We start from the raw sequence: 18519 nt of genomic DNA on the forward strand, positions 1-18519 counted from the left end.
CTCTCCCTCAAGCATGAAATATCTGGTAAGTTATTCCAGCTGTGTGTACCATGCCAGGAATTTTCCAAAGGCTTTAATGTTTTAGGACAGTGACCAGTGTGACCACCTGTCCCATCTGCTGTGCTTCCTCCCTTACCTGCTCGCCATAGGACAGTCCGTTGCTCATAATTGGAGTTGAAGGCCTTTGAGAATGAATGGGATTCCTGCAAGCAGTCTAAGAGCTTGAAGAGGTGCTGGGAAGACATGCACTTATACATGCCCTGGTCCTCTGTCTCTATATGGATATCTGCATCCAGCGTGTCTTGCTACAGAGGGGAGGATAAGAGAGCTAAGTAAAGAAGATGGAACGGTTTTGGACACTGTGGTATCAGACAGAGATCATCATAACTCTCCAGAAGTCCTCCTCTCTGTAAGGTACACTTCATTCCTCAATACCCGGAAATGTTTTCCATTTAGACTCTGCTCACTGGCTGGTGAAAGAATATGCCGAGCTCTTGCATGACGGCAGGCTTCGCTGGCCAGAGTTTCAGTTTTGTCAGTACTGCCTTCATTGCATGAACAGGAGTGTGTACTTCTCCAATTATTTCACTACAGGATTGCACTGTCCTCTTTTTATTTTATAAAGAAATTGGAAAATGAGAAAATCAAACTGTAGTGCACGTGATAGAAGGTGTGAGTCTCAAAACATACTCACTGAAAGAAAGAAATTGTTAAGCAAAGCCCAAGTGGCATCTTTAGCCTCATCAGGTGATTAATGAACTTTAATAAGATTGACAACTGTGTTTTCAAATGTGAAGGGAAAAACCACAGAAATAGGTATGGAATGCTAGAAATTTTTATTGAACATGTTGCCTAAAATAATTAGGGATTATTAGACATAATTAAGGATTTTTTTTTTTTTTTTGTGGTACACGGGCCTCTCACTGCTGTGGCCTCTCCCGTTGCGGAAGACAGGTTTCGGACACGCAGGCTCAGCAGCCATGGCTCACGGGCCCAGCCGCTCCGCGGCGTGTGGGATCCTCCTGGACCGGGGCACGAACCCGTGTCCCCTGCATCGGCAGGCGGACTCTCAACCACTGCGCCACCAGGGAAGCCCCCATAATTAAGGATTTTATATTTGTTGAGCCCTCTAGGAATAGACCACAACCCTCCCTAGAAGCCAGAGGTTACAAAAGGGCAGAGTTTGCAATACTCCCTAAATTGATCTATAAATTCAATGTAAGCCTTATCAAAATTCCATCTGACATCTTTGCAGGAATTGACAAGCTGATCCTAAAATTCATATGGAGATGTAAATGACATGGAATAGCCAAAACAGTCTTGAAAAAAGAAGCACAAAGTTGGAAGACTCATACTTCCCTATTTCAAAACTTACTACAAAACTACAGTAATCAAGACAGTGTGGTACTGGCATAGAGAGAGACATATATATCAGTGGAACAGTACTGAGAATCCAGAAATAAATCCTCATATTTATGGTCAAGAGATTTCCAACATGGCTATCAGAACAATTCAGTGGGGGAAAAACAGTCTTTACATCAAATGGTGCTGGGATAATTAAACATCTACATGCAAAAGAATGAAGGCAGACCCCCTATCTCCCATCATATACATAAATAAACTCAAAAATGGATCAAAGACCTAAATATAAGAGCTAAAATTATGAAACTCTTAAAAGAAAATGTAGGCCTAAATCTCTGTGACCTTGAATTAGGCAATGCTTTCTTAGAAATAACTTTAAAAGTACAAGTAACTAAAGAAAAAATAGTAACTTGGACTTTATCAACATTAAAAACTTTTGTGCTTCAAAGGACACCATCAAGAAATTGAAAAGACAATGTAGAAAATGGGAGAAAATAGGTCAAATCATATATCTATCTGATAAGAGACTAATAACTAGAATATATAAAAACTCTTGGGCTTCCCTGGTGGCGCAGTGGTTGAGTCCGCCTGCCGATGCAGGGGACGCGGGTTTGTGCCCTGGTCCAGGAGGATCCTACATGCCACAGGGCGGCTGGGCCCATGAGCCATGGCCGCTGAGCCTGCGCGTCCGGAGCCTGTGCTCCGCAACGGGAGAGGCCACAGCAGTGAGAGGCCCGCGTACCACAAAAAAAACCAAAAAACAAAAAACAAAACTCTTACAATTCAATGATAGAAAGATAACCCAACTTAAAACTGGGCAAAGGATTTGAATAGACATTTCTCCAAAGATATACAAATGGCCAACAAGCACAAAAGATGCTCTACATCATTAGTCATTAGGGAAACGGGAATCAAAACCACAAAGAGATATTACTTCACACACACTGGGATGGTTATAATTTAAAAAAAAAGACAATAACAACCATTGGTGAGGATGTGAAGAAACTGGAACCTTCATACATTGCTGATGGGAACATAAAATAGTCTAGCTGCTCTGGAAAACAGTCTGGCAATTCCTCAAAAAAGGTACACTGAGTTACCATATGACCAGCAATTCCACTCCTAGGTATATACTCAAGAGAATTAAAAACTTATGTGCACATTAAAATTTGTATAAAAATGTTCACTGCAGCGTTATTCATAATAGCCAGACAATGGACACAACCTAAATGTCCATCAACTGATGAATGGATAAACAAAATGTGGTACAGCCATACAATGGAATATTATTCAGCCATATATAAAAATGAAGTACTGATACATGCCACAATACGGATGAACCTGGAAAACATTAAGCTAAGAGGTCAGGCACAAAAGCTCACATATTATATGATTCCAGTAATATGAAATATCGGAATCAGACAAGTCCATAGAGACAGAAAATAGATTAATGGTTGCTAGGGCTGGGGCAAGGAGGGAGTGGGGAGTGACACTGATGGTTAGGGCGTTCCCTTTTGCAGTGGTAAAAATATTCTGGTGCAGACATAGAGAATGGACTTGAGGACATGGGGAGCGGGAAGGGTAAGCTGAGACGAAGTGAGAGAGTGGCATGGACATATATACACTACCAAATGTAAAACAGATAGCTAGTGGGAATCAGCCGCATAGCAAAGGGAGATCAGCTCAGTGCTTTCTGACCACCTAGAGGGGTGGGATACGGAGGGTGGGAGGGAGACGCAAGAGGGAGGGGATATGGGGATATACGTATATACGTATACGTACAGCTGATTCATTTTGTTATACAGCAGCAACTAACACAACAATGTAAAGCAATTATACTCTAATAAAGATGCTAAAAAAATATTCTGGAATTAGACAGTGGGGATATTTGCACAACTCTGTGAATATACTAAAGCCACTGAGTTGTATACTTAAAAAATAAAACCAAAACCCATAAAAGGACAGCCTTTGTGCTGGATCTGGCCAACAGATGTATTTTGTTGACCAATAATTATAGTATTTAATTAACAGAAGATGCCCTATATGAGAAAAATCTTGATTTCTGACTCCTCTTGAAAAACTGGAAGACCATCCCAGCTTGACCCACCTGACAGCAACTTGCCCCTGGAGCTGGAGGTGGCTGGGCTCTGGCGGGCCTCAAGCTCGGTGGTTCCCATTGTCCCACCCAGCCTGCCGCCCGCACTCACAGCATCTCCCAGCCCCTGAAGCACTTAAGTTTGCAACCCATGGTGTAAAGTTACTGTCCAACTTTTGGACACCAAATACTGTTTCCAAGCAAACCGTATATATAAAAGGTTGCACATAGAAAACAAAAAAGTGCACTTCCTGAAGGAAAAATTGGTACCTTTATCCACATATTTTCCCTCTCAGTGATTCATGGTTACTGTATATTAATTATAAGGAATAGTCCCTGTGATTAATAACACATTTTTTTTGAAACACCAAGGTGGGGGGTGGAGTCTGAGTGGTAGTATGCCAGTAAACTGGCTCCCCGTGAGGGTGGGGGGAGAAAATGCCTGATTTTTAGCGTTCGGTGATTTCAGTGGTGTAAATACTCCCATCGTGGCCAATTTTAAGTTGCTAGTACCCGTCACTGGATGTGGGCCTGGGAGGGATGAGCATGCTGGGCTCTTGCAAGCCAGTCTCACCAGGCTCGAGCACACCACTGCTCTGAACAACCTCCCCTCAGATGCCCTCCTTCAGGCCACTCTCACCTGGGCAGCAACCATGTGCTCTGCATCTTCCTTTTTGCTCGTTGCAGGGTAGAACACGATGTTGTCAATGGTCTGTATCAATTCCAACTGTACCACGCACTTGATGAGGAGGCTGGCAAACAGTTTCTGATCTATATTAGATGATAAAGATTAACCCTAATAATGATTCAGCCAGTACTGAATTCACTGAGCTCTGACTATGTGCCAGGCATGGTTCTTGATGCTGTGGCATAAACAGTGAATAAGCTGGACAAAAATCCCTGCTCCCATGGCAGAGACAGACAGTAAACAAGCTACTTAAGTTAAGATGTAGTACGTTAAACAATGAGGACATCAGGCAGGGATGGGGATATGGTAGGGATGGTGTCAAGGTGGGGATGCAAGTTTAAACAAGCTGGTCAGGAAAGGTTCTCTCTGAAAATGAGCTCCCTGAGCAAAGACCTGAAGACAGGGAGGGAGTCAGCGATGCAGGTCCCATGTCCTCTGGCACGTTTTTCTGCTGCCTGAAGGGTCACTCCTACAGACCAGCTCTGGACTGTGTTCTATCCACAGGAGGCTACAGGTTCCTGCGGTAGCCGGGAGCCGACTCTCCAAAGGGCTGAATCTCAGTCTTGAGGGGCGGGGTTGGGGGGAGGGGGAGGAGGGTGCAGCTTATTTAAGCTCTTAGTTCCTGGATCACTTTCTGTCTGCCCTGGAGGTAGTAGCCGCTTCCCACATTTTCTGCTTCCATATCCCTCAGTTTTCTCTTACTTCTTTCAGTGGCTAGCCCTCTTTGACTAGTTAACAATTCTTTTTTTTTTTTAATTTTTTAAAATTTATTCTTTTTAATTTTCTTTTTTTTTTTTAACAATTCTTTATGTAGAATTTTCCCTGTTCAAATTATCAGTGTGGTTTCTGCCTACTGATTAGACTCTGACTAATGTCTCATCTTCTCAATCCCTGGGCTCAGGGATAGCCCATGTCTGGCACTTACAAAGTTGGCTGATTTGACTACAGTAAAAGTAGAGCTTCCTTTTCAACTTGTTAAAGAATCAGAATGTTGAAAATATTAAATAAACATTAAATAAAAACAAGGAGTTGGGTCATCTTCAAGCTTTTGAAAGCAACTGTGAAATTATATATATGCATATAAAAATTCTCCATGCAGAATTAGTTTGTTTTTTTTTTTTTTGGCCACACCGTAGGGCATGTGAGATCTTAGTTCCCCGACCAGGGGCTGAACCCGTGGCCCCTGCAGTGGAAAGTTAGAGTCTTAACCATTGGACCACCAGGAAGTCCCCAGAATTAGTTTTAACTGAGAAAGTATACAGTGGAATTGCAACAGATTTACATTTAACATATGCCAATTCAATGACACCATCTTGGACCAAAAAGAAAAAAAACAATACAAGTGGTGTAAGAGATTCTGCCTGCTGCTCTATTCGCTGAGCTCATGCCCAGAAGGGAGGCTGAGATGGGAGCCTGGGAGAAACAAAGCACTGTTCCTTGGAGGAATGGCAGGGGTCTCAAGCCCCAGGCATCTCTTAGAGCATAAACATCTTGCTGCACTCAGTGGTTCCATTTAAAGAAATGTCCACTTGCCCCTCCCACACAAGCCAACCCCTTTATCTGGGGCTGATGAGGAAACAGCTTCTCTCCCTGGACACTGGAGAGACACTGGCTATGCTGCAGACACAGAGGAGCAGCCCGTCAGTCTCCAACATGGCACCTCCTGAACGGATTCCATATTTTTTGTGCCTTCAGAAGATAACAGTGACCACACGGGGCTTTGTCTAATGTGCTGCTTCAGAAGTTTAATGTCAGTGTGAACACCTACAAACTGGCATGTTGAGAAGAGGCTGAAACTGCTATGAAGAAAAATAATGGGGACCACAACTTTAAGAAGACCGGACTACAACCTGAGAAGTTCTAATTTCTCAGTCAGCCAAAAGGGTCTGAATCCCGACTCTACTACATATTGGCAAGTCGTGTCATCTAAGGCCCAGTTCACTCAAATGTAGAACAGTACCGCCTCAAAGGGCAAGCATAAGGATCACGTGAGGGCACACACATGGGACACACAGTGCTGTGCCTGGCTGAGAGCAACTGTGAAACCTATTTGTTTAAATGACAGATGGGGAAACACACCATAAGCAACATTAAGAGAGAAATTAGTAAAAGTAATTTGAAACTCATATCCAGAAAAGGGATATCTAAGACATGAAGAGCCCCCCCACCCAAACCAATAAAAGACAACAATCAATACAAAATGAACGAAGATTATGGATAGCTCATAGAAATTGTTCTTAAACACATGAAAAACTGCTCAATTTCACTCATAATTAGAGAACTGCAAATTAAAACTCCTCAAAAGATACCAAATATCACCTATGCATTCCCAGAGATCACGTAAATAGGTACAACCTTAATAGGCAGCAGTGTGGAATTATCTATCAAAATAGCAAATGCACTTTCTCTTTTAACCTAGCAATCTTTTTTTCTGGGAATTTACCACACAGATAAACTCACAAATAACACATGTATTAGGTGATTCAATGCAGTACTGTTTATAACAGAAAAAGACTGGGAATAACAGAAATGTCCAGGTAGGAACCGAATTAAGCAAATAATAGCACATCTACAACCTGGGGCAATGTACACAATTGTACAAAAGAGTGTGAAAGCACTTCAGGTACTGATTTTGAATGATCTATAAGCTATATTAAGTGAAAAAAGAATAATGCACAGTATTCTATAATTTGTATAAAAAGGAGTGGAGAATTCATATATAAACATAGATACATATTGTATGCTTGTGTATGTGAATATGCATTTGCTTGCATATGAGCAAAATGTCTCTAGAAAGGTATATAAGACACTGGTGACATTGGCTGCCATGAAGAAAGGGACAGGCAGACTCAGGCCCAGGGGTGAAGAAAGGCTTATATCCTGTTTACCTTTCTGCACCTTCTGAATACTTGAATCATGTAAACATGTTACCTATTTAAAACAAACAAATAAATAAATAAATAAATAAATACAAAAACACTAAAGAAAGTGGTCTTACTTGCATATGGTCTAGCTTTCCAGCTGTCATCGGTCGGGTTAGAGAGTTGGCTCTGGCCTCTCTCAGAGGCATTTTTATCTATGCTGCTTAAAGACTGGCGGTCCAGATCCACATCCTAGAAGTAAACCGGAGAGAAACACAACATTCATTTCTCGGTCCACAATTCAGTACCTGGGCAGAGATGAGCCTGTTTTAACACTGCTGACCTGACTTGAATCTGTGTCTTGCTCAGCTTGAAGTATAGAAGTAGCACTTCTCAGAGGCTACATGGGAAAGATTACAAATTTCAATTACTTTTCCCTCCCTTTAAAATTTCACATTTTCTGATTCCAACTTAGACGGCATTTCTCTACATACTATGAGTTCATGATGAGTGTGACAAATTTTTAATGAGCTCAAGTTCAAAAATAAACGAGCACGGTAGCTAGGCTTTTTTTTTTTTTTTTAAGTTGACAGTAGAAAGTTAAAAAGCAGAGAATGTTTATATAATGTGCTTCATTTTTAAGTTGCTACATCCCAAATGCCTTTTAAAATCTAATGGCTTTATAGGTACTTGGAAATAGAAGCTAATTAGACAAACCCCCTTGTAAACCAAAGTATTTTAAAGTGACCCTTGAATTAGAACTCTTTTATGGGGCCTTACACAAAAAATAAAAACTACTATTTCATTGGTGGAGAGGCAAGTGCTCCTTACGTAGGAGGGCAATAAATAAGGATAATGACACCAAAGCAATCTTTGTAACAGTGAAACACCAGAACTGACGAAAGTGTCCAACAAGGGAAAATTCGTTAAATAAATTACCATAATGTGCAGCCACTGAAGAAGCTGTTCTTAGAGAATATTTAAGAATATGGAGGGACTTCTCTGGGGGTCCAGTGGTAAAGATGCCACAATTCCAATGCAGTGGGCGTGGGTTCAAACCCTGGTCAGGGAACTAAGCTCCCACATGCCACGCAGAGGGCCCCCCAAAAACAGGAACATAGAAAAATGCCCACAGTGGTGTTAAGTAACACATTATGTACAAAGTGAGCCCAAATTGCAAGCATGTGGGTTGTGTGTGCTCAGTCACATAAATAAGAAAACTAGAAGTGTTTTGTGGTTTTTATTGAGTGAAGTGACTTATTTCCTTAATACTTTTCTGTACTTTCTAAAAAATATTTTAATGAATATACATAGTGTTTAGCTCTTATAACCTTTTCTACTCACTTCCCATCAGAAAAGCACAAACCCTTTGGGCTGCTTAATTTTTTACTATAATATGTGATCAGAGAAAAGACAACTGAAAAAAAAATCCTACCAAATGTTTTTCTGATGGATCTTCCTCCATTCCTATAGGTCTCCACGTCAGCAAACTAAAGAGAATGCAAGAGAAGGAAATCAATCAATGTGAAGGGCAACCTGGAGCTTTAAAATAACCACTGAAAGTAGAAACAAACAGCAGTAATCACATTAACACTTACACATGTGGGATGGTTGTTTTGAAAATATCCAACATACAATTACATGTTTTGTCCCAGACGTCAGAACTGAATTTCTCTCCATTGGATATTACTAAGTTTTCTAAGCAATTTGTACCTGATCGAGCCAATTGCTCATTATCTGCAAAATAAAACATCTATCATTAAACTGCAAATGCTGTTTTGATTCCAACCTGATTGCTGATACTTCCTATCGTGAGGTAGAGACAATGCAACTGTTTGGGCTGGTTGGCTTCTAATTAATGAAGCATTGGTACGGACGGTAAAATTTTAAGTAGGCTATAAAGAGGCAGAATTATTTATCATGCTATATTGCTAGGGATGGAAAAAGGTCAACATTTTGCTACTTAACTAACTGGCTCCTTGTTCGAGAAATGGTAAAGTAAGACAGAAAATATTAGACCGGTGTTTCTGAAAACTTAGTCACTCAAACGTTACGTTTCCAATTTTTGCTGTTTATCAACTGTTTTATCAGTTACTTGAAAACTGAGTACTCTTCGAAAAACTTAGCTAAATTAAACCTTGTCCTAAGCCAAATTTATCTATGGGATCCAGGTCTAATGTGCTACGTGGGTATTTTTCGTAATACATACTAAAATAAACACGTAAGTACTCAAAACCAAAAACGTCCATTGATGAAGCTGTTGATCTTGATTCTCACAGTACAGTTAAAAAACATTTTATTTTAGAAAATTTCAAACATACACAAAAGTAGAAAGAATAGTAATATACAAAGGTACATCTTTTGAGATTTAAAATTTACTATATCCCACCTTAAAAGAAATGCTTTATAAACTGACTTGGTGGAGAGACTGTTTTTATTTTCTAATTAAATTTTAAAAATACACATTTTCACCAATTAAATTATACATTGTACTCCTTGGCATTACATCCATGCTTTTATATACTGAAAAAATTAATCTCTCGTTAAGGACTATGTCAAGAAAAATGATGCCTAACCACAAAAAGAGTACCTTGTTTTACACACCACTGCAACTGGGCAAATACATCAGAGAGAAGAACTTCATTCAAAGCTTCATAGAACTGGGTAAATACGTCACAAATCGCATAAAGTGCATGATTGCAAGTTGTTGTCATCCACTCAGATTTCTGGAAAAACAATTAAAAGATAATGTTTAAAAGCCACTCTCCCTGCGGTGAGATGGGCATTCTCACATATCATTGGCAAAATGTTCTGAAAAGCAATTCAGCACTAGGTAGCAACTGCTTTAAAATGTTCACATCCACTGATGCGATAACATTACTTCCAGTAATGGACCCTGAAGAAATAATCAAAGATCTGTGGCTGAAGGTTTATGCATAAAGATGTTTACCAACACTGGTATTTATATACTGTAAACACAGACATCAACTAATGCTCAGTAATGTGGCAATTAAACTGAGTACATCCATATGACAGAATATTAAGTCATTCGGTGATACTTCCAAAAAATTTTTATTATGCTAAATATTCACAACTTACACCAAAAATTTAAATACTAAAAATGATGTTAGATAGACATTTTTCCACAGAAGACATACAAATGGCCAACAGACAAGGTGCTCAAAATCATTAATTATCAGAGAAATACAAATCAAAACCACAATGAGATATCACCTCATGCCTATTAGAATGGTCATCATCAAAAAGACAAGAGATAACACATGCTGGGGAGAATGTGGAGAAAAGGGAACCCTTGTGCACTGTTGGTGGGAATGTAAATTGGTGTAGCCACTGTGGAAAACAATATGGAGGTCCCTCAAAAAATTAAAAATAGAACTACCATATGATCCAGCAAATTCTACTTCTGGGTATATGCCTAAAGGAAACAAAAACACTATGTTGAAGAAATATATGCAACCCCCTGTTTGCAGCATCATTATTTACAATAGCTGAGACATGGCAACAACCTAAGTGTCCATCAACAGATGAACGGATATAGAAAATGTGATATATATATATATATATACACACACACACACACACACACATAATGGAATACTATTCAGCCATAAAAAAGAAAGTCCTGCCATTTGCAATAACATGGATGGAACGTGAGGGCATTACACTAAGTGAGATAAGTCAAAGACAAAGACTGTATGATCTCACTTATATGTGGAATCTAAAAATAACCCCCAAAACCCAAAGAACAAAAAATAAAAAACACCCAAAACCAAACTCAGAAAAAGAGATCAGATTTGTGGTTCGGGATGGGGATGGGGATGGGGAACTGGATGAAGGGGGTTAAAAGGTCCAACTTCCAGTAATAAGATAAATAAGTCCTGGGGATGTAATGTATAACATGATGACTATAGTTAACACTGCCGGATGGTATACCTGAGAGTTGCTACGAGAGTAGATCCTAAACGTTCTTATCACAAGGAAAAAGAAGTTTTTTTCTCTTTTCCTTTCTATCTACATGATAATGGATGTTAACTCAACTGACTGTGGTAATCATTTCACAATACGTGTCAATTGAGCCATTTTGCTGTATCCCTCAAACTTATACAGTGCTTTATGCCAATTATATCTCAGAAAGCTGAAAATAAAAAAAAATTAAAATGTCATGAAATTACCAAAGGAAATATATAGAGATATTTATAAATTAAGGAAAAGGGAAAGGTTGCTAAGCATGATTTCTAAAGTGGAAACTATAAAGTAAAAAACTAATAGATTGTGTTACTTAAAAGCTAAAATTTTCCAAAACAAAAAAGAAAACCAAGTGGGCAAAATCATCTGCAATTTATGTAAGGATATGCTATATTATTTTTATACTAAAAAACTCATAAATCAATAGGAAAAAAGAGAGTAAGTCAATAGATGGGCTAAGGATATGAAAAGGCAATTTGTGAAAGAAGAAATGTAATGATCAGTGACATGAAGGAAAACAGAACCTCGCTAGCAGTTAAAAAACTTTTAAATGTTTTACTCTTGGTCTATCAAATTGATGATTAAATAAACTAAAATATGAAGAGCTGGAGTGGGTGTGGAGTAACACGAACTCTCCTGCATTGCTGACAGCAGTGTAAACGACTACATATGTATTTGGTCAACTCAGAAGTATGTATCAAAAGCCTCAGTAACATGTATGCCCCAAATCTGACAGTCAGCCACTTGCCCTAAACAAATAAAGAAATAAGTGCAAATGTAGCTGGAAAAAATATTCATTTTAGTGCCATTTAAAGACAGAAAAACGGCAAAGAATTTTCCATGGACTATGGAACATCCACAACTAGGAATGTTTTGCAGTCCTTAAAAACATTGTAGAAGAAAAGTTACAGCTGTGGAAAAAATACTTATGTATTAAGTTAAAAAGTATGTGAGGTGGGATTCCATTTTTGTCAAAAGAAAAAAGGTATGAGATATACAAACACACAAGAACTATCTGACGGGGTAACAGTGGATACCAGTGGAAGACTGAAACTGTGGGTGTTTAAATTTTTTTCTTTGTTTTCCTGTTTTATAAGAAAGAAAACTTTAAAGTAAGATTAGAAAACTGTACGTATACTATAACCTCAGCCACATCTGAACCATGTAGAAGACTGAGGGAAGTTTGCCATAGCATTAAGTCTAATTTCGGAATGGTAAAATTATGAATTTTCTGTATATTCCTAATATTCTTTATTAAGCATATGGTACTTTTATACCAGGGGGAGGGAGGAAACATTGTTCCTAAAAGAATGTAAAAATGTTGCATTCCCATCTAAAAATCTTGGGATAGAACATCCTTTCCTGACCCCCTTGTCCCTAGGGGAGAAATAACAAAGACTCCCAGATGTATCAAACATTCTTTAAAAAAAAGACCTAATATTTGCCAGCTGTAACCTCATTAAAAATCCTTTTAATGGATTTTTAAAGGGACAAGAGATGTTCCACATTTTACCAACTGTTCAGAAGTCGACATGAAGCAAATAAGTAAGAGGACCAGTGGGGTGCCTGCGTGTCCAATGCCTGAGGGCCAAGTAGGCAGATGGTGGTGACTTATTTCCCCTCACTCTTCCCCAGATGGGGAGAGTTTCTTAGCACTACTCGATATTGGTAGAAGAAGGCCAGGAAGGATGTTTCCATTTTCAAAACAGACCCGAAATGGCTCAGTATTTAAGACTTCCGTGTGCCGTGGATGATGATGCAACACCAGACGCAGACAAAGGCTGGAGGGGCTCTTCTCCCATCTCCCCAGGGCAGTGCTTTAGTCATCACCCACCTCCGACTGCTGCTCGGGGAGTTTCATATTGTCAAAAATCCTGAACACGATTCTGAACAGGTCCTGCCACCAGTGCTTTTCAAAGGTATGGCCATAGCTCTTCATGATCTCGAACATGACCGTGAGCCCTCTGGAGGAAAGAAAGCCAGCATGGAAGAGGGAACGGGTGGGGTAAGAGGACAGCAGAGAAGACAGTGGGAGAGCCTGGGGCCGGGGCTGGAGGCTCATTCAGTGACGGAAGGAAGGGGCACCACCCTAGGTCACGGTTACCTTGTCCGTACATCTAGCTTGCATCTGTTAATGATGCAGGAGAGCTCGAAGAGGATGGGGAACCAGCCTCGGACCCAGACTCTGTCGCCAGTAGCCACATTCATGTCGTCGCTTGTGTATTCTTGCAGCACCTACAGTGAGAATCATCTCTCAGAGACAGACTAAGCAAGTGAAAGGAAGGAATTGAAACAGAACTACACAAAGATTAAAGCCCTGCACATTTTCCTCTCCTGAAAATACCCATTCAGCAAGGGTCTGATGGGCAATCCTGAGGAGACAGAGACAAGCCTGTTCCAAGGGCACATGAGCAGTTTTCCCCCTATGAACCTTTGGAACTTAGTGGGCTTTAGAATAAGTTGAGTGGGGCTGACCACAAGAGTCCTGGGGGCAGGAGGTGGTACATTAAGAAAAGCAATAAAGGTCAAATGGTGATAGCAAAGTGTCCAGGATGATTCAATATCTTAGGTCTTTCTGGAAAGTTAGTGTAACACGTATCACTTAAAATAATAGTGGCAGCAGCTACTATTTACTAAATGCTTGCTATGGGTCAGGGACTGTGACGGTGCATTACATGGATTAACAATTCTCACAACAATTCCATGAAGCAGGAAGAAATAATGGTCCCATTATACAGATGAGTTAACTGAGGCACTAAGAGATTAAGTAAGCCGCCCAAGGTCATGCAGCTGGGAGCTGGCAATCTAGCTAAGTAGGAAGCCCTACTTTCTGCCCTATCTCTGGGATCTTGAGCCCTCTGTTCCTTAACCACTCTTGAAGTAGTATTGTCTGTGGTAACGGAATTTCTTTAACCTACCCTGGTTATTTAACATTAGGCAATTTCTCTCTCTGCTTTGGTTAACTCCCCTGTACAACGGGGATATAATTACCCATCTCGTAGGCCTGATGTGGGATTAAACAAATCTACACACACAAAATGCCTAGAATGTTGCCTGACATGTGGTGAGTACTCAATCAACAGCAGCTCTCATTATCATCACATCTTAATGAACCATTGTAGGGACCAGACATTATCATCTGAGGGGTTTACACTTCTGTAAAGAATGCTTAAGAAGAGATCTATACAGGCCATCAGTTTAGTTGTGTTCATTTCCACCCAATTTCAGTGTTTTGAGACAGTCAGCTGAACCAAACAGGACTCTTTATTTTTTAAAGGTTTTTTTTTTTTTTTTTGATGTGGACCATTTTTAAAGTCTTTATTGAATTTGTCACAATATTGCTTCCGTTTTATGTTTTGAATTTTTGACCGCGAGGCATGTGGGATCTTAGCTCCCCGACCAGGGACTGAACCTGCACACCCTGTACTAGAAGGTGAAGTGTCAACCACTGGACCGCCAGGGAAGTCCCAAGCAGGCCTCTTCAGAAAGGTGAGATGTAACAGAAAAACACTAAACATTTTTGGAAGTAAACAAAAGGTCATCTTTTTTTTTTTTTCTTTTTTTTTGTGGTACACAGGCCTCTCACTGTTGCGGCCTCTCCCGTTTCAGAGCACAGGCTCCGGACGTGCAGGCTCAGCGGCCATGGCTCACGGGCCCAGCCGCTCCGCGGCATGTGGGATCTTCCCGGACTGGGGCACGAACCCATGTCCCCTGCATCGGCAGGCGGACTCTCAACCACTGCGCCACCAGGGAAGCCCAAAAGGTCATCTTTAAACGTGATTTCTCAACCACATCACAGTGGTATAATGTCATTTCTTAAAAGAGAGGTTTGTTTTCTTTCAAATAGAAATGTCTTGCTTCTTCAGCTTTGCCAAAATTCATAGCTAAACTACTATTATCATCTACTAAAACAATCTGTAGAATACCATATAAAAGTTCAGTGTGAATAAAATAACTTCATACGTACAAAATAACATAAAAGGTATAACCCCTGTAATGGCAGCATTCTGAAATAAACACCTAGTTTAGGGGAAACATGTGTTTCTAAAAGAGTAGCTGGAAAGGTCTTTGCCAGGAGCAAGGGGTTTTTGCCTACAACTCCTTTCCCCCCTCACAGGCCAAATGAGTGAAGAGAGGAAAACCGTACCCGAGGCCTCTCAGAGACATATTTCCCACAGAAGCGGATGAGCCGGATGGCTTCCATGCTAGTGTCCGGGAAAGCAGCATTGCAGGCAAACTCTGATAAGCACTTCACAGCATCCTGAAAGGAATCGATGGCTGCAGGGAAATGATGCTGGAAAATGGTTGCTGGGGAAACAAAGGCACATTTCTTATAAGCCCGGGTTTCAGAAATGGGGATTAAACACACACACACATACATATACCAGAGATGATTACTTTTGTGAAAATCTAAGGAAAGCATGTCAGTGTCTCTGGAAGACAGGGTTTCCTATTAAATTATTCAGGAATGAATGCATTGAGTACAGCTCGGGCTAAACTACACTGGTTCCTGAGCTCACGCAATGATGTAAAGGCCTAAACAGTCACTGATTCAACAAACATTTGTTGAGTGCTGACTACATGCAAAGCGTGGTTGTGGGCCCTGGGCACACAGAGGTAACCAAATTTCCTGCCTTTGCTCCAATGGGCAATAATCACCTAAATCTGTAGGTATGTAAAATCATCTCAGCTGGGGTAAGTGCTGAGTAAGGGGACAGAAGATAGAAAAGGCTGGTGGTGAGGGAAGGGGGACTCTGTGAAGAGGTCCTTTCTGAGAAGCGGCCCTAAGGAAGTGAGAGGACAGCCAAGAGAAAACCAAGTTTCACCAGGATGCCAAGGTGTCCGTTTTAGGATGGAGCTTGCATAACCATATAAGATATAAACGTGGATGTGTGTGTGAGGTTGGCCCAGAGGGTCTGCCTGACAGAAGCTAAGCACTGAGCAAAGCTCTGGCCCCAGTTCTGGGATTCTGAGCATGTCCCTTAATTCCCCAGCTGTTTCTACCCTAAGACCACACTTCATGCTACCTCACTGGAGCCTTATGAAGACAAAGTGAGATAAAGAAAGTCAGTGAGCTAAAGGTGACAGGCAATTTAGAAACGGAAGTTTTCAAAACCCTACAAACACCACCTAAGAGAAGAATACGAGGGGCGAGAAGTTTACAAAAAGTCAAACGACCTCAAAAAATCAAAGCTGACCCACTGCTTTACAATTTCCACAAAAACCAAGACAAGTAAACATCTTGTGACGTGATGACAGGCAGGACCAGGGACCTGTGGTCAGTGCACAGTGGAGGGACACTGCACCAGCTCCGGGCTGGACTGCCAGGTGTCAATCTTCCACCACCTCCCAGCTGCATGACCTCAGACAAGTCGTCCTACTTTACTTTTCTGTGCCTGTTTTCCTCTTCAGGAAAACAGGGGGAAATAATGGTATCCACATCAGTGGGTTCAACCAACCCCAGATCGAAAATATTCGGGAAAAAAAAACTGCAGCAAGTTCCAAAAAGCAAAGCTTGAATTTGCTGTGCACCGGCAACTATTTACATAGCCTTACGTTGTGTTTATGAGTAATCTAGACGTGATTTAAAGTATACAGGAGGATGTGTGTAGATTATATCCATTTCATCTTAGGGACTTGAGCATCTGTGGATTTTGGTACCCGAGGTGTGTCCTGGAACCAGTCTCTCACAGATATGAAGGGATGACTGTAGTCAGTTCTTGTTACTCATGGTACCTGTGCTCTACAAAGTCACTGTGAACAATGAATTAGCAAATACTGAACCATCTCCTAGGGGAAAAAGGGGTTAGGTTCCTGCAAGGCTCTGGTTACAATACTTTCATCAACCTATTAACACACAACCTTGTTTTACGTGTGTTTCTGTTTAACTTATTTAATATATTTTGTTGATTCATTAACATTACACTCATGGCCAACAGCTCTATAACTCATGCCTGAACGGAGCTAACCTAAAACATGTTATTTTTCTCCATAAAGTACACCACAGTCTCCCTTAGGAACACCGGCCAGCACTTTAGCACTGGGCTATGGACTGGTTTAAATGGCAAAGTTTAACTAAGACAAAGATGCCAAAAACGTGGCAGTAAGTTTTTACCACAGAAAGGCTACCTGTTTATTTACAGTAAGAGACCTGAAACACGAAGGCCTTGTTCAACCTCAGCTGGGAATGTGTGCCTTGGGTGACAAGTGTTTTGCTGCTCTGCATGCACATGTCAGCAAATGACCACAAAAGGGCCAGGAATGTTGGTTTGGGGATTACATATAAACTTTAGCAAGTAGGTGAACTCACAAATGTGGAACCTGCAAATAATGAGGGTCGACTGTGTTTCCTTCCTAGGGTTGTTGAGCACATGTCAAGAGCCCAGCACACCACCAGGCACGTTAGCACATCACAGTGTAGCTAAACAAGCAAGCCACTCTTGGGAGTAAAACAGATGGGAAAGAAATGATCACCCTTCTAGACTTGCATGTGGGACATTAGTCAGGAGGGAACAGAGACACTTACTGACGATGTGGCCTGTGGTCTGGAAGGCCAGCTCCACGATGTTCCCGTCGTGATCTGAGGCGGCCTGGTGGAACACGGCGAAGATGTTCTTCCAGCCTGAGCGGATGTTGGCCGCCTGGGAGTTCACCATCTGGGTGATGCAGCGGATCACCATGTCCCGGATGGTTGGAGACCTGAGGAAAGAATGGGGCAGCCCATGTCATCTGTACTTTGGACGGTGGGAAGATAAATGAATACAGCTCATTGTTTAGAAGCAGCACTTAAAAAAAACATTTTTTTAAGCATGTCATAATCTACATTCATTAAAAAAAATTAGAGGCAACAAAAAGAAAAAATAGTAAGACAGTCAACATGTCAGTTAGTTGCCTACCCAGCAGTCATCTTCCCACCTCCTTAATAAGTCTGATTTCATCTGGGCAGCAACATGCCAGACCTCAGGGAACTGCTCATAAATAAGACAATATGACAATCTTATGTGCCAGGACCTCAATCTCCCAGCCTCCCTTGCAGCTACGGGAGGTACATGACCTGTTCTAACTAATCAGATGTAAGAGAAAATCTATGGGTATGGGAGGGGAGGGATTCCTAGGAAGGTTCTGCTTTTGTCTTAAAAGGAATACACTTGGGGGCTTCCCTGGTGGCGCAGTGGTTGAGAGTCCGCCTGCCGATGCAGGGGACACGGGTTCATGCCCTGGTCCGGGAAGATCCCACATGCCGTGGAGTGGCTGGGCCTGTCAGCCATGGCCGCTGAGCCCGCGCGTCCGGAGCCTGTGCTCCGCAACGGGAGAGGCCATGACAGTGAGAGGCCCGCGTACTGCAAAAAAAAAAAAAAAAGGAACACACTTGGTAGGCTCTGCCCCTTTTCCTCTTGTTCCCATTCTGATGGTGGGCTCTGCCTCTTTTAATCACTCCCACTGTGAACACGGCATGATGCCTGGAGCTAAAGTCTCTGTCCAGCAATCATGAAACAGTAAGCTCAAGGAAGAAAAGCACCCTGTTT

General features: G+C 41.2%; 1 protein-coding gene across 1 annotated transcript in view; it reads right to left on the reverse strand.

Moving 5' to 3' along the window:
- Nucleotides 1–18519, reverse strand: part of ARFGEF2 (ARF guanine nucleotide exchange factor 2) — a 98177-nt gene that overhangs the window by 7857 nt on the left and 71801 nt on the right. Inside the window, exons 27-36 of the mRNA XM_024750287.1 lie at nucleotides 17520–17692; nucleotides 15141–15301; nucleotides 13098–13228; nucleotides 12828–12957; nucleotides 9597–9732; nucleotides 8605–8743; nucleotides 8442–8496; nucleotides 7144–7258; nucleotides 4098–4228; nucleotides 137–305 (exon numbers count right to left, since the gene is read on the reverse strand). Coding sequence (XP_024606055.1) covers nucleotides 137–305; nucleotides 4098–4228; nucleotides 7144–7258; nucleotides 8442–8496; nucleotides 8605–8743; nucleotides 9597–9732; nucleotides 12828–12957; nucleotides 13098–13228; nucleotides 15141–15301; nucleotides 17520–17692 — 1340 coding nt within the window. The remainder of the gene's footprint in view (nucleotides 1–136; nucleotides 306–4097; nucleotides 4229–7143; nucleotides 7259–8441; nucleotides 8497–8604; nucleotides 8744–9596; nucleotides 9733–12827; nucleotides 12958–13097; nucleotides 13229–15140; nucleotides 15302–17519; nucleotides 17693–18519) is intronic.

The sequence above is a fragment of the Neophocaena asiaeorientalis genome, unplaced genomic scaffold (genome assembly GCF_003031525.2).
Source record: "Neophocaena asiaeorientalis asiaeorientalis breed wild unplaced genomic scaffold, Neophocaena_asiaeorientalis_V1.1 scaffold606, whole genome shotgun sequence".
NCBI classification, from domain to species: Eukaryota; Metazoa; Chordata; class Mammalia; order Artiodactyla; family Phocoenidae; genus Neophocaena; species Neophocaena asiaeorientalis.